General features: G+C 34.0%; 1 protein-coding gene across 4 annotated transcripts in view; it reads right to left on the bottom strand.

Moving 5' to 3' along the window:
* LOC150096041 (brefeldin A-inhibited guanine nucleotide-exchange protein 3) overlaps nt 1-17,114 on the bottom strand; it is a 377,536-nt gene that overhangs the window by 317,772 nt on the left and 42,650 nt on the right. For all 4 annotated transcript variants that reach the window (XR_016549919.1, XM_090408931.1, XM_090408932.1 and 1 more), the window contains exons 8-9: nt 8,345-8,378; nt 3,167-3,251 (exon numbers count right to left, since the gene is read on the bottom strand). Coding sequence is in view for 3 of the 4 variants with exons in the window: in XM_090408931.1 (XP_090265057.1) it covers nt 3,167-3,251; nt 8,345-8,378 (119 nt within the window). In the remaining variant the exon portion in view is untranslated. The remainder of the gene's footprint in view (nt 1-3,166; nt 3,252-8,344; nt 8,379-17,114) is intronic.

Below are 17,114 nucleotides of genomic sequence, written 5' to 3'. Positions count from 1 at the left end.
GGCTCATGACAGGTCTATGGAATGTTCCCTATTAGGATGGATTTTAGGTGTGTGGGTTGAATTTAGCTGACAGGCAGAGGAGAGGAGGATATGATAGAAACTAATAAGTTATTAAAGGAATTCTATGAGAGAAGAAATAGTATTCCTTCTCTCATAGTAATTCTTCTGTAGTAATTAAAGGAATAGTATGAGTGAAGATATAAATCAGTTAATCGAAGAAGCAAAAAATAAGAGTGAGTAGAAAAATTCAAGTCTGCTGTTATAGTATGATAAGAGTGAATTGAGAAGGGTCATTATTGCAATAAATGAATGCATGCATAGATTGTAGTTTGTGGCTCTGATATAGCAAATCTTGATATATTTGGTTGCCTGCATTTCTCAGGATGAAGTGGATCTAGGGTGAGTGACCGAAATGGTGATAGGTCTATAAAACACTCCCTATGAAGATAGACTGAAGTTGTGCATATATGTGTATATTTCAAAGTTTAGATGATAAATAGAAAATAGGGAATATGATAAAAGGTTTTTTATAGGATTAATGAAGAAAATTATCATTACATAAAAAGGAAGTTAACAAGGGTGTGAGGACTAGAAATTTTTTGCTGGTAGTGGTAAAATAGGAATGGACTGCCAGAGGGGATTACAAGTACACTGTCAGTGAAGAAATTCAAGAAGTACGATATTGTGTCAATAAGTTAATGTAGTTTCCTACAGTAAGTGCTCAGACTCCATGCATACGTCTACATCAGGGGTGGCTAACCATGTGTCCTTTTGGAATCAAAATAATTCTGGTAAGACTTAGAAGAGAGGCAACTGCTGACTGATGTGACAGTATGGGAGTAAGTGAGTGTGCACATGGCAAGGTTGTAACGAGTTTGTAAGAACTGCTTTGACTAATTACACACCTAATTTTAAGAGCTTACTAAGAAAATGGATACAAGGAAGGCCTCTACTAGTAAATAAGTAACTAAAATTATTGTTTCAACTTTAAAATTATTCTAATTATTCAAAGTCAACTTCATTTAATGTATTTCAAATTACACTTTTTTATTGCAGTAATTTTTATTAACCCTTTTTTTTTATTTTGTTCTTCTTTTTTGCTGTCTCCTCTTCTCTTTTTGTATATTTTTTCCTGGTAGATCGTGAATAGCTGCGTGACACAAACCACGTTGTGGCCATCCCTGATATATATAATAATAATTACTAGCTGGGTGGCCCAGTGAATAGTACTCACTCTCCAACTTACAGACTGCAGGTTCAAATCCCACTCTGAGCATAGATACATGTGAAGGTGGGAGGTGAATTTCACTGTCTATGAGACCATAGCCATGCTTAGTGGAAGCATGAAGTGGAGTGAAAAATGTCCATGTTTGAACTCTAAAGCAGAGTTTTGGGAAAAAAAAAAAATATATATATATATATATATATTAGGAGAATTCATTTTTACTCGGTTGGAATATTATAAAATAAGTTTAATGACTATTACCGAGAGAAAAAAGATGGCAAGATATATTTAACAAGATACTACTAGTTTACTAGTTTCGTTACAAGAACATCGTCAGGTATCATACTCAAAGAAGTATATAAAAAATTACAGAGACTTAAAATTGTACTAACAGAACAAGTGAAAAACAGTAGCATGTTTGAAAAAATGCAAGTATGAGTTCCATACAAACGAATACTACGCGCTGTCGCGAGTGCGCCAGTACTGAACAGAAGCAACGTGTGCGTCCGAGAGATTGTAACTCAGGCTGTTGTTGATACGAGAGGAATCTAGAGAAATTTCTCTTGATTCAACAATCTTTCTTTCGAGTTCATTGTAGCACACATGGATATTAGCAGTTTGAGTCCAGTTTACAATGTGCTGGCGGCCTTCGTCTGAGTTAGCAGAAAAGAGAACGTGGCTAGAGAGAGCGCTAGCTCTAGTCCTGTTATAGGAGATATCTCTACGGTGTTCATCCAAACGTAGAAGGATGGATTTAGCAGTCTGTCCATAATATGGCTTTCCGCAATCACACAAAATCTTGTAGACTCCTGGAAACTGAGTAGGAAGATGTTTCTGTTTATGTTTGCAAAGTAATGAACGAAGTTTTGGAAGCGTAGTGTAGCACGTTTTGAAGTTAAATTTCTTGAGAATCTTTGCCAGTTTTGGTGAAAGAGAGCTGATGTAAGGCAAGGAGATGAAGGCTCTTGGGGGAGGGGATCTTCAGCAGTAGTTGAGTGCCTGGGGGAAAGAAATTTGTCAATCTTCTTTGGAGAGAAGCCATTGTTAATAAACGTTTTTTTAAGAAAACTGAGTTCATTTATAATTTCTGTTTCTTCGGTAAGTAATGATTTGGCTCGGTGGGCTAAAGTGGAAATAATACCACATTTTTGTGGAGGATAATGATGGGAGGAAGCATGAAGGTATCTGTCAGTATGAGTAGGCTTTCTAAAAATTGAGATTTTAATGTTCTCAGCACATCTGGTAAGTTTGAGGTCTAAAAAGGGAAGACAGTCATCCGATTCCAGTTCGAGGGTGAAAGAGATTTTTTCGTGGCACTTGTTTAGGTGGTCTAAAAATACTAGATTCCTCTCATATCAACAACAGCCTGAGTTACAATCTCTCGGACGCACACGTTGCTTCTGTTCAGTACTGGCGCACTCGCGACAGCGCGTAGTATTCGTTTGTATGGAACTCATACTTGCATTTTTTCAAACATGCTACTGTTTTTCACTTGTTCTGTTAGTACAATTTTAAGTCTCTGTAATTTTTTATATACTTCTTTGAGTATGATACCTGATGATGTTCTTGTAACGAAACTAGTAAACTAGTAGTATCTTGTTAAATATATCTTGCCATCTTTTTTCTCTCGGTAATAGTCATTAAACTTATTTTATATATATATATATATATATATATATATAAAATAAAAACTTGGCTCACACATAATAATTAATATAATATAGGTTTACAACCTTTTCATGGGTAGAAACCACGTAAGAAAAAAACAAAACAAAAAACATTAACTGTTCAACTCAAGGATAAGAGAATAACATAATAATAATAGTAAACATATTTTATCTGAATTATAAATAGCACTTAATCTCTGAAGTATAACAGTATCACAAGAAATAATAAATCTAATAAATATACTACTACTAAAATATTATAAGACATGCTTACTTGTCATCACAATTCTGTAGTTTTTCCCATATGTATAAAACTACTGGCATAATTTCTTCGGTAATCCCTTCAAGGATATTAAAACCTAAATCCAAGTAATTCAAATAAACATCTCAAATGAATTAAGCCATGGGAATGAAAATATATCAGTTTGTAATATCTCAACCAGGTGCTTATTATTTGAATTCAATCTTATATTAAACAGCTTATTCTATGCTCACTTTAATAATAAATAAACAGAACTTAGCATTCAATTGTAGCAGTCAAGAAGTGACCTATTATATGATGGGATCTGTGTGCACATGAGTACTAGACTATCATAATAGTATACAGCATGCTGCCAGATGTATTGAAATACTTGAAATATAGACAAAGGATAAATATTATCTTTTATTAAGGTGCAGGTCTACTATGGGCCTCTATCACACCAAGTGTAGATGATACTCTTTCAAAGTAAAAGTTCCATAGGAAATTAACATTCATTCTTGATATAGGCCTGTCCTGAGTGGAACAGTGGTAATTCCTCACACTGTTCTATTTCGTTCCATAAATGACTAGATCAGGGCTTAGAACTGGCCATTTAATTGTCTTGCTGAACAAATAATGATCTTTGCCATAAGAATTCAAAAAAAATGCAGCATTATTCAGAATGTGAGGGTACTAGTCTGTTAAGGGTAGTATTATAAAATCCACCAGAAAATTCCATATAACATGGGGGAAAAACACCACCACCAGACTTCACTAAATATGCATCTCAAGCATGCAAACATGCTTGTAGTATTCACCAGACTACCAGAAGACTGTTATCATCAACAAAACTAATGCAGACTTTGTAAGGGTGAAATACAATAAGCTTGTCTCTTGCTCAAATGGCAGTTGATCCTCCTGGTCCTTTGCCAATGCTTCTGGACAAAACTTCTGCCCTATTATGTTTTTGTCACTTTCATCCTGATAGAACAATGGTAATATCTCCTGAAGATAAAAAGATAAGGCACACACCTCTTTGGCATCGGTCTTTTCCCACTCTTGTTTAGATGACCAATTCCAGAAACAACCCACAGTATGCCTCATCTGATCTTTTGCCAAAAGGACATCAGAAATATGTTCAATACACTTGATATTAACACGTTCGCTGCCACACTACTCAGTCATAGTTTGTTCCCCCACGCCAAGCGCTTTTCGCGTCTTCAAGGTCACTACGAGTAATCTCGTAGCCGGCTTATCAGACAGAATTTTGTTTCATATGCCAACTACGAGTAATCTAGTATCACTCCCATCTTCAAGGTCACTACGAGTAATCTCGTAGACGGCTTATCAGACAGAATTTTGTTTCATACGCCAACTACGAGTATTCTCGTATCACTTCCATCTATATATTAGATGTGTTGACGCCAGTGTTTGTTGCGTCTAGTCTCTAAGAACCTTCAATTTCGCAATGACCAGTAAAAGAAAACTTACTGATATAGAAGTAGAAGCTTATGCTAATATGAGCGATGATGAATTTCATGAAATATTTGGTTCCGATTCCGAAGATAATCCTACAGACGACTCTAGCGGTGACTCCGATGATGAAGAAACTTTTGAAGATGAAGTTAGCAACCAGCCAAATACATCAACATCAACTTATTGGGAAAATTCAGAAGAAGAGCCCCCACAATTTGACTTTGTTGAAACTGCAGGTTTTAAAATTGACACTGGAAATTTCAGTATCAAAAGGTTAGTTGAACTTTTCTTTTCTGAAGATTTTCTCACAATTTTAGTAAAACAAACCAATTTATATGCTTTACAAAATATTGAGGAAAGCCGAATTTAAAATTGATTTACAAATTACGATGTTATACTACGGATTAACTCGCGCTTGGCATACGAGGTTGGTAATCGACATACAAGTATACTCGTAGTTGGCTTGTGAAGCTCATATACGAACTACGAGTATACTCGTAGTTGGCATCTGAGGCATATACACAATATACTATATTTTAGTCGAAATTATTTCTCTTCTACCAAGCCCCCAGACATGCTCTCCGCTTTATTCAGAATCCAAGGGTCCAAATTAAGGTAATTATACAAAGGGATAACTCGTGTTTGGCATAGGGGGTCGGTAAATCGACATACGAGTATACTCGTAGTTGGCTTGTGAAGCTCATATACGAACTACGAGTATACTCGTAGTTGGCAGCGAACGTGTTAATAGTCTCCTGGCTGAGATGGCATATTCCTTCAGCTATACTAGGAGTTTGTATTCAAGAATTAACACCCATCCTGCTTTTTCAAGCTATCATGCTCATCATCATCCAATTCCTGCCATGTACCCTTAAGGGGCTATCATACTCATCTATCCAAAAGCATAGAAGTAAGCTTTTATTCAGCCTATTCTAAAAGGGGAGATTAAAGTCAGTCATCAAACTACCATTATCCTCACCATAATACCCTCAAAAGTGATGGAGAAGGTCATCAACCAACTTCTTTACTACCTACAGACCCATCAGTTAATCAGTAATCACCAATATGTTCCACAATTATTGTTTTACAGAAGACCTCCTTGCTAACTTTACTCACCTTTGGATGCAAATCATAGACAGATTTGAAGAAATCATATGGTTGTTCTTGATATTTTAAAGGCATGTGATCAAATCTGGCATTTCAACCCTGTTAGCAAGTTGCCATCTTATGGTCATCCTCCTACCTTTTGTGCATGGACTGGATTGCCAGCTTCCTCTTTGGTGTTCACTGTGTGTTATGGTGGATGGTTCCCTTTCATCCAAGTTTCTTCTGAAAGCCAGAGTATCTCATAGCTCTATGTGTCCACTTACAAACTTCCTCTCGATGTCCAGTTTCTGTGGTTTATGCCAACCTGCAAGCAGTATCTTGCTCATGGAAAAAGTGCATGCAAATATAATGATCAGCATATTCCTCCTATAGATCAATGATTTTCTCTCACCAATGTCTAATCTCATTCATAGCTTTGATAATGGCAGTACACTATTACATTCTAAAGCCAGAACTCTAAAGAAATATAATCTTTGCACTATTTTCAAAACCTCATTTGAAGCTGGCTTCCCTTCTCCACTCTCCTAAGGATCCACTTCTTCCTCTCTCAATTCCAGGTGTTTACTAGGTTCCTCATTCTTGCAACTTATCATATTATGGTAAGACTGTGAGATCTGCTAACCTAGATGAACACAAAAAATCCACTACAACTATGGTTAGTCAGATCTAGCAGATCATGCTTTGGATACCTTGCACGGAATCAGATTTAAGAAAACTGTCATGCTCCGTCACAGTAAATACAAATTTGAAAGACTCTTTTTAGAATCAGTAGCAGATTTAAAACACTAGCCTAATCTTAATAAATATGGTTGTATTAAATTTCCCAAGATTTGGGAAACTAATTCTTAGGTCTCCTGTCCAACATCTAAGACTAGCCAACAGCATCCATAGAGGACACCCATCATAAAGACTTTAGTCTTCGTATAGTCTAATTTCATTTCTTCCATTTATTGTTGCTTGTGTGTGTTTTTTTTCTGTGTATTATTACAATTTTAACATTGTATTCTTGAAGAAGTCTCTGTGACAAATGAAATAATGAAATAATTAAGCCTGCTGTTTAATTTTTCCTTGTGTTTTAGTTATTCCATTAAATTGTATTATAAGTGTAAACTACCACCTAAGACTAAATACTCATTCTATCTAAGAATGCTTTACTGCTGTATCTAAAAGAGAACTATTTGCTTAATAGATGATGTCTTCTTTCTCGCAGACTCCTTCAATTGCTTTCTCATAGATAATCTGTTTTGCATTATGTCTTTTTATAGATATTTCCATGGATGCTGCTCCATGAACTGGCTGCCACCAACACCACCATTCCTTCACTTTTCTATAATCATGTAAACACAGGCAGCTGCTGGTTCAGCTTAAAATTCATTAAACCAACTTCTCATTCTCTTCCTTCATTCTGTGCATTACCTCCATCTTTTGGAACAGTCTTGATCATGTTTTCTCCAATGAATAACAACCCCAACTTTAAAAGACACATTAATAGATTCTTTTTTTTCCCCTAATCCCTTGCCTACATATGGAGATGTTGTGTTTCATGTCTTGAAACCTCTCGTCTGTGGGAGTGATATGAAAAAATAGATCTAGAGTTCATCCATTCAATGAAAACACATATGCAAATTCAACACTCCAAGTACCCATTTTCTCGATGTCCAGTTTCTGTGGTTTATGCCAACCTGCAAGCAGTATCTTGCTCATGGAAAAAGTGCATGCAAATATAATGCTCAGCATATTGTTTGCACAATGATACTCACTCCTGCAAGTTCCTGGATTCGCTGGGCAAGTGCATGCAGCTTTTCTTGTGAAAACTTAAATTCATGATTTTTTCTGGAAATTAAAGATGCCAAGAAGTTATACTCTTGGTTTCATCCTTTATTCAAGTGTAAGCAAACGAAGTTTGCACGTGAAGTTACTTCACGACTGGGCTACTTGTATATAGAGGCTAATGACTTCACATCAATTGCCTTGGTATTCCATAATGCAATGTACATATCCTTGCAGACATGTATAATGCTATGCATTAAGGGAAGGGCTACTACCCAGACTGGTTTCAAATATTAAAAATTATATAGGCTCCTCTGTTCCTGCAAATTAGCTGCTTACTTTATTAACTGGAAGAACTGCCAACATCTGCTACAATGCACATAAAAAATAAATCCAGTATCCAGGCTAATACAAGCAAGCTTGTATTAGCCTGGATCATTATATTCAGTGAGAGAAAATAAAACTTCCTTATTTAGAGACATGGATTTATACTTGAGGGCTGTTTTTAGAATTTGTCACAGCTTGACAACATTCCTTAACTTAAATAAATACAAGTGTTTGATATTACCAAAAATCATAAAGACTTATTAGCAGACCATCAGCTTCTCATCTCACCATGCTAAAACAATTATGAGTACAGGACTACCTGCATTTAGTACTCAGTTTATTGTTTACCTTCTTTCTATATGCCTGCAAGCATATTCTTACTTATGAAAATGTTGTGATGACAAGGCAAAATATTGGCTTAATAAATAAAACTTTTGTTAATGATTATCGCTAGGTATTTGTTTCATTTCATTAAACAAAAGATGAGTTAAAATTGGCATCACATATCCACACTAGGTTAAACATACTTACTTGCATTAACTTCAAGAATGTCTTGCTCAGCATTCTGCACATTAAAAACAAATGTCTATTACAATATGTTTACAGGTAATAAAATCTTGAGTTATAATTTGTGTTACTAAAGAAGAAATATCAAAGAATCAAAATAAGCTTTAGCTTTTGTCATTCAGTGCATTAACTCAATGATGTTTTACAATGTAAAATTCACTTTATTTCACTAGCTGGACATGGTGAATGAAAATCAACCGCTATATTCTTCATATCTATATTATTTTAGCAGTATTCAATGGTATAATTAGCATCCATGTTTTGACTGACATTAAAACACATCATGGCTGATTAAACCATTTCCAAATATAAAAATATAATTTGATATAGTGATTAATTAAGCATGTCTCGTATACTTCTTGACATGTCCAAGAAAATGATGATAATGCACAAAATAACAAAGATCTAGAAATCATAAATATGCAGAATTCATAATTACCGATTGTCACTCGTCTCCCCAGTTCCTCTAAATACATATTACATTAATAATCATTCTGTATTCCCCTATCCCCTTGAGTTCAGTGTTTATAACTCCAATTAGTTACAATTTTTCCAATTCTACTCACCAAGTTCAGCAGAAGTAAAATGCAGAAATAATTATTACAGTAATTATTTCTGCATCTAATAAAGGGCAGCTACTCTACAACTCTTCGTCTCCACCAACCGCAACTACCTTCATCACCTACATCAATGCCATCTACTGCCGACCATCACCACTAGTATTTTCACAGATAAACATCCATGCCCACAGCGGGATTTGACCCTGCAGACTTTTGGTGTTGGAGAGCAGATACGCTAACCGCTCGGCCAACCAGGCCAGCAATGACAATGAAACAAACTTCTACACTCACATACTAGAATATCTAACTAAATGAATCACTTCTAATACTCTTCCAAGAGCACTGATGTCTATGCTTTATTTTCAAACAAACACATAAACCCCCTGGGATGTTTGTACATTCATTTTCCACTTACTGATTATCTTTTAATACAACATGCTTTGGTGAGAATGATTTTGGTTATATTTTTAAGCAAGCATTTTGAAAGATTGAAAAACAGTCACAATCAGTCAAAAAAAAAAAAAATAAAAATAAAAAATATATATATATATATATATATATAATGTCTGACCACAGATGCAGGGCCTCTTGACACTTCTGTGCATGCAGAAGAAGGCGAATTCATTCCAATAATAGGATAATCAACGATGAGTGTTTATAATTATATGTCGAAAAATTAACTTCTCTTTTATGGAAATTCTAGTTTTTAAAATGGTAACTATTTTTCTTGTACAACAGTTGGAAAATTTTATGTATAAAGTATGTGATTTTGCGTGTTGGTCAAAAATTCATACATTGCCTTATTTGTTTCTCTCCTTCAACCTGAATTGACTACACTTGGCACTGTGCCAGCCAAGGTTCTTGCATCTGGGGTCAGGCAGTGTGTGTGTGTGTGTGTGTGTGTGTGTGTGTGTGTGTGTGTGTGTGTGTGTGTGTGTGTGTGTGTGTATCGTGGAGATAATCATATCTGACACTGTTATAATGGAGGAAAAAAAAGCTCTCTAATTAAGCTTTAACACAGAGAACTTTTTCCTTTGAAAACAAAATGAATAAAAGTAATGCATTCCAAAACCATTCAGCATCAAATTAACAAAAACATATACAAATGAACAACTACACACACCTTCACAAATTCACTTAAGAAATGAGTGTTAAAGTAGAGAATAACTGGATTTTATTGATTGTAAAAATAACTACAAGGATTATCTTTACGACCAATATAACCCAGTTTCTCTACTTTAAACTTGATTGGTTAAAAGTCTCCTTATTAAATTAATGTTAAGTTGCAATGAGGAGTGTAGAGAATTTTATACAGTCAGTGGGTTACTCATCACTCTTATAGAATAAATAGCAAGATTGGACATCAATTTAACAAGGATTCATCCATAAATTATGAGAATTTTTTTTGGATTCAGATTAATAAATAATACATCTCTCAATGCATCATAAGGTAAGAATCATTCTTAACAGAGCTAAATGTGAACTGGTTTAGCTGAAAAATTTTGACAAAAATAACAATGCACTGCATTGAGGAGGGAAGAAGAATTATCTCTGAATGGATCACAACATTGAATCATTCAAGAAAATGTTCTTAAATGATTCAATACAGATTATCCACATATAGCATGTGTGGACAGGACTCAAAGTCACATATTTGAATGTTACCAAAAGCATAAACAGACCTCAGTCTTACAGACTATCCTTCATTCACAGACATACAAAAATTTGGGTTCAAAGGAAGTGGAAAGAGGATAAGATAGTGCCATTGCATAAAAATGGCTCCAAGGCAGAGGTAGCAAACAACAGATCAATTAATATATCAGGAGTGGTTGTTAAAGTATTGGAAAAGTTGTGAAAGGTAAAATACAACAGTGGGTAGATAGGAATGCAATACTTTATAGTGTGCATTATCATATTTTATAACAAAGTAACAGCAGAACTGGATAAAGGTAATGGCTACACTGTGATACTGACTTTGCCAACACATTTGACAAAATACACAAAAGCTGCAGATAATGGAAATAGTTATTAGACTAGTAGCATAGATGGGGAGGCTGACTCACAAACAGACACCATAGAGTAGTATATGGTGGAGTGAAATCTAGGAGAATGATGGTGACTAGTGGAGTACCTCAAGGTTCAGTACTAATCTACTGAACCTTGAGGTACACTACTCTTTAATTTATATATCAATGATATAGGGAAAGATTTAAGAGGGGATATTCAGTTGTTTGCTAATGATGCAAAACTGAGGAGAGTAATAGTTCATAAAGGTGTGATATAGATATTCTACAGGATGATTTAAATAATTGTGGACAAAGGATAATTATTATAAATTAACTCTTACAAAATGTAAGGTTAAGCACTTCAAGTTGAAAAGGTTGCATATGGTGTATCATACTGATGATATTGGATTGCCAGAAATTGATGAGGTAGGGACTTGGGAATAATGGACGAAGAGTTGATGTTCAGAGGGCATACTGCAAAAGTTGGTAAAATAGCTCAAAGGATTACTTGGATGTTGAAAAACAGGCTAACAAGTAAAGATAGGGAAGTTATTATCCCACTTTATAAGGCTATGCTTCGGCCACATTGACTACTGATCACAGATTTGGTCACCTGGGTTTCTTTAGGACCAGGGTGGTAGAGAGGATTCAGAGACTTGTGACCAAGATGGTGACAGGTCTGTGGAATACTCCCCACAAGGATAGGGTGAAGGTTTATGGGTTAGTTGATAGGTGAAAAAGAGGGAACATGGTAGAGAAACTTTCAAAATATTAAAGGGATTTCATAAAATTGATGCAAGTGAAATTTTTTTAATAAATGACAAATAGGGAACTAGAGGCCATCTGTGAAAGTAATGTAAGAGTGTGGCTAATAAGGGTGTGTGGACCAGGTTTTTTGCATGGAGAGTGATGAGTGAGTGCAATGGATTGCCAGAATTGGATGTGAGTCCCCTGATAGTGAATGGATTCAAGGAGAGGTATGATAGAATTTGTGTGTATAATGGTTAATTAGGTCTTCCACAATAAGTCTCTAGACTTCATAGAGATGCCATAAAATAATAATATTATTAATAATAATCATCATCATGAATATCAAGGATTTAGGCCTAGCATGGCCTGTTCTGGCCTTATAAGTCATCGCTGAATCGTTTAAGAGGACGTCCTGGTTTTCTTTTTCCTAATGGCTTGTACTTTAAGTCTTGTTTTGGTCATCTTTCTGTTTTTATTCTTTGAACGTGTTCCATCCATTTATGTTTATATTTTTTAATTTTTTCTATTACTGATTCTTGGTTTAATTCTTTCATAATTTCTTCATTTCTTTTGTGATCAAATAGGGTATACTTTGCTGTTTTTCTCATAAGCTTCATTTCTGCTGTTGTTAATCTTTGTCTTTTTGTTTTATTGTCCAGATTTTGCTTCCATAGATTAAGACTGGTAGGGCTAATGTATTGTATACTTTTCATCTGGTTTGTTTTTGAACTAGGTTTGGTTTAAATATAGAGTTAATTACATCTGTTATTTTAAAATATTTTGCAATTTTTACGTTTATATCTTTTTCATATGTGATCATACATCCTAGGTAGTTAAATGAATTCACCTGTTCTAAGTTCTTGTTATCTATTACTATTTTAGTTCTTGTTGGATCTTGTCCTTTAAAGGCCATAGTTTTTGATTTTTCTGTTGATATTATCATACCATAATCTTTGGATATCTCATTTAGATCTAAAATAGCTTTCTGTAGTTTATCTTCAGAATTTGTAATTATTATTTGGTCGTCGGCAAAGAGGAGAGTGTTTAAGTTTACTGTAGGAGAAAATTTAATTCCTTGGTGTAAATTTTTATTCCATTTTATTATTATTTCATTTAAGTAGATATTAAAAAGAGTTGCTGAGAGGGGACATCCCTGTCGGACCCCTTGGTTTATCTCTCTCGTATATGATAGCTCATGATTTAATCTTATTTGTATTTGATTATTTTCATATATACTTGTAATAGCTTATAGGATATTATTTGGTATTTGTCTTTCTTTTAATATGTTAAATAATATGTTTCTTTTAACTTTGTCAAATGCTTTTTCAAAGTCAATAAATGCAATATGTGTTTCTGAATTGTATTCTCTTCTTTTTTCTATTATTAATTTTAGGCAAAAGGCCAGGTCTATACATGATCGTCCTTTTTCTAAATCTATTCTGTACTTCTAAAATAAAGTTTTCGGAATATTTCATTAGTTTGCTATTTAAGATTCTGCTATATATTTTGTAACAGGAATTTAGTATACTGATACCTCTATAGTTTTTAGGGTCATCTCTATTACCTTTTTTAAAGATAGGAATCACAATTGCTTTTTTACATTCTATTGGGGGGATACCAGTTGAATAAATTTTATTTAAAAATAATAAGAGTCTTTCTTTGAATCTTGTTCCTGCATATTTATATAGTTCTGAACCTAGCTTATCTTCTCCAGGTGATTTTCCATTTCTTGTTTCTTTCAGGCTGATTTCCAATTCTTCTTTAGTTATTTCCTTTTCATTAATTGTTTGCCAGTTGTCTTTTTTAAAATATTTGTCTGTCCAGAATTCTGTGTAGTAATTTAGAAATTCTTCTAATTTCAATTCAGTGTTTAATTTTATGTTTTCTTTGGTATCTGCATTTAGGTGTTTCACAATTTTATATACATTGGGTCTTATTTTATATAAATCATGTTCCAACTTAAAAACAAATTTGTTCCATGATTCTCTATGTCTTTTTCTGACTTATCTTTTAGCTATGGCTCTTATTCTTTTATATTCTATTTCATCTTATAATCTTTTACTGCTTAACCATTTGTGATAGGCTTCTTTTTTCTTTTTGATTATTTCTTTCATTGTATCATCCCAGATCTTCAGTTTTTTCCTTTTATTGAATTTTTTGGTCTTTCCTAAGCTTTCATTTGCTACTGCATTTAGTATCGTTTTTATATTAAGCCATTCTATTTCTATTTCTTCATTTTGTTTTATTTTGTCTAGATATTGGTTAATTCTTTGTTCATATAGCCATTGTACATTTGTGTCATTCAATAGTCTAGTTTTATAAACAAATGTTTCAATTTTTCTTTCTGTTCTTATTACTTGTAGCCATTTAGGTGGTAATCTTAATTTTATTTTAACAAGGAAGTGGTCACTGCTTATTTCATATCCTCTGTGAACTCTAACATCTAGTGAAAATTTTGATGTCTTTTCATTTAGTATAAAGTAATCTAATATTGATTTCCATCCTCTTGCTGCCAAAGTATATTTATGTATGTCTTTATGTTTATAGACGGAATTCATTATTTTTAGGTTATTATAAACTACAAAGTCAATCAATTTTTTACCATTCCTGTTTAGAGTGTGTTCTCCATGTATTCCTATATTATTATTAATTTTCGTGTTTCCAATTCTTGCATTTAAGTCTCCTGCTAAAATTACGTAATCATTTTTATTTATTTTATTATATATGTTTTGTAGTCGATTATAAAAATCAATATTATCTTGTTCTCTTCCCTCTTCTGGGGCATATAAACCAATTATTGTTAAATAGCCTCTATCTATTTTTATTCTAGCTTCTATTATTCTTTCATTTTGGATTTATAACTCCCTTTCAAAACAGTTAAAACATTATAAATTATGGAATGAAAGAATAATAGAAGCTAGAATAAAAATAGATAGAGGTTATTTAACAATTATTGGTTTATATGCCCCAGAAGAGGGAAGAGAACAAGATAATATTGATTTTTATAATCAGCTACAAAACATATATAATATAAACATGACTCCTGCTTGTGCTCTTTGGTCTCTGTCAACTCCACTGTATATCACATTAAAATTTTCAGTTCTCATAGTTCCTTTTAATTTCTTTTTTGTTTCAGTGATTAGTGCTATTTTAAAATTTCTTTCATTTAATAATTGGTCTAATTCTATTTCTTTATATGCTATTCCTCTTACATTCCAGTTTGCTATGTGTATTATATTTTGTCGTTTCCATTTTTGTTTTACCTTTTCCATTCCAGGGTCGTTTCCTATAGATTCAATCCGATTATCTTTTTCTGCCAACTTACTAGTAGAATTATGTTCTCCATGTCAGGGGACTAGCCTGACGATGGAATAGTTCAGTGGTAGGGCTGCTACCTTAAGGCTTCTGAACTAGCCTTCTTCCGAATTTAAACCCATAGGAGGAATAGGGTATATTGAAGGGGGAAAAGGTTGATTATAGAAGAATTATAGAGAGGGCATAGTTGTAAGGCCAGAAATGAAAAGACCCCATGGCCCTCGAGTACTCTAATAGCATAGGGGTCATAAAATAAGAAGAGTTGGCTGATAAGGCCTTATAGGAAAGATTAAAGTATGTGGATCTTCCTCAAAGTAGTAGAAGGAGAGGATAGATCCGGCTAGGTGTCCATAGGAGTGCCGCTTCCCTTACAATCAAGATGATTGCCCCTTATGGCCCTGTTGGTCCACGAGTCCTTATTCAGTATATTTGGACCATCCCACCACACACACACACACACACACACACACGTACACACATGGTAGGCTCCCCTATCTGCCACCCAGGGGACTCTAGGGGTTACAGGGTCCCCCGATTTAATAATAATAATAATAATAAAACATCTTTACTGATAGAAATTAATGTTATTGATCTGCCTTTAGCTGCAATAACTGCTTCAACATGTCAAGGAAGACTTTCCAGTAATTTCTGGTAGATATTGCAGTATTGTGCTTCACTCTTCTAAAGAATTGGTACATTCTGCTAATAAATAAGACTCTCTTGCTTATGCCCTAATTATTCATTCATTTATCCCACAGATATTATATCAGATCCTGTTTGAAGTTCTGTGCCACTGCAATATTATTCTCTGTAAACCATGAATTTGCAATCACTGACTTGTGACATTATCATGATAGAAGGTGCAAGGGCCAATAACCATAAAGTTGCTACACTGTTGATATGTAGAATGGCACACACACACACACACACACACACACACACACACACACACACACACACACACACACACACATATATTTGTTGGTGTTGTTAAGTCTTGTGGACTGTAGCTCTTCTGTGAAATTCATGGCATGCAGCTCTACAAGTTGAGAAAAAACCTATAGAATTGTCTGTGGCTGCTAAAATCTCTAAACATGAGAATCTATGGGGGTCTGACAGGATGAAATAACCAGCCTTCTCAAGGAATGTTGACACCTGCCAGTCAGTATTTTAAGCATACCTGGTTGAGTCTTGGACCTATCATCCCCCATGGGCCCATTTCCTTCAGTAGCACACTGCCAGATGTGATACCTATGTTGCACAATGACATGAACTGACATTTTCTTCAAAGAACAATGACCATGAAATATTCTGAAATACTGTTCTTTCTTTTGGTATGTCCATCATTCAGCATATAAGATTGCTGATCTTTATAAGTCATAAAATTTACATACTGCACAGTGTTACATCATTTTTTTTTTTTTTGAATGGGAGGGGCATGTCCCCATGTCTGACGTTTAGTAAGATATTGTATATCAATTACAGAGAATAGAATCTTTCCTAAGTTCAAAAGATTGGCTGAGCTGATATGAGGTGACCTCATATGAAAGTTTTATCAAAATTGTAAACATCTTTCTGAGCATAAACATCTACATGTTTCTGTGGTCATTTTGTGTTTATATGCATAAAATCATATGTAGCAAGTAACCCCCCCCCTGCAGTTGCTTGATTGTACTTTTAATTCATAATTTTTTGATGTTATTTATTTATGTTTATTACAGAGAATTTTGAGATATTGAGAATTTTACTCAAATCCTCTGCAAAATTAGCTAAGTATCAATTTTATGATAAGTTGTAAGTCTTCAAATTTCAATTAAGATTTATATAAATTCATAGATCACTTAAGATTTAATTTCCAGATTGCGTATAACTTCAAGCTATCATTGTTTGGGCTTTGAAATCCAAAATATTTTTAATTTCTTTCTTTCCTACCAAATATTTATAATTTGTTTCCAAACAGGCCATGTTTTCTATGTTATTAGAAAGCTAAGGTGGCAGTTTCAATTCTCTCTTCAAGATCAATGGTAAGGAAATAAACAGGCACTCTTAATTAAATATGAATTTAATTAAGAGTGCAAAATTTTACTATGCACTTCAGTTGAA

Source organism: Typopeltis vanoorti, chromosome 19, assembly GCF_054136105.1.
Source record: "Typopeltis vanoorti isolate ZY-2024b chromosome 19, IOZ_Tvanoo_1.0, whole genome shotgun sequence".
Lineage (NCBI taxonomy): Eukaryota > Metazoa > Arthropoda > Arachnida > Uropygi > Thelyphonidae > Typopeltis > Typopeltis vanoorti.
This window is presented reverse-complemented; position numbering and strand designations above follow the sequence as displayed.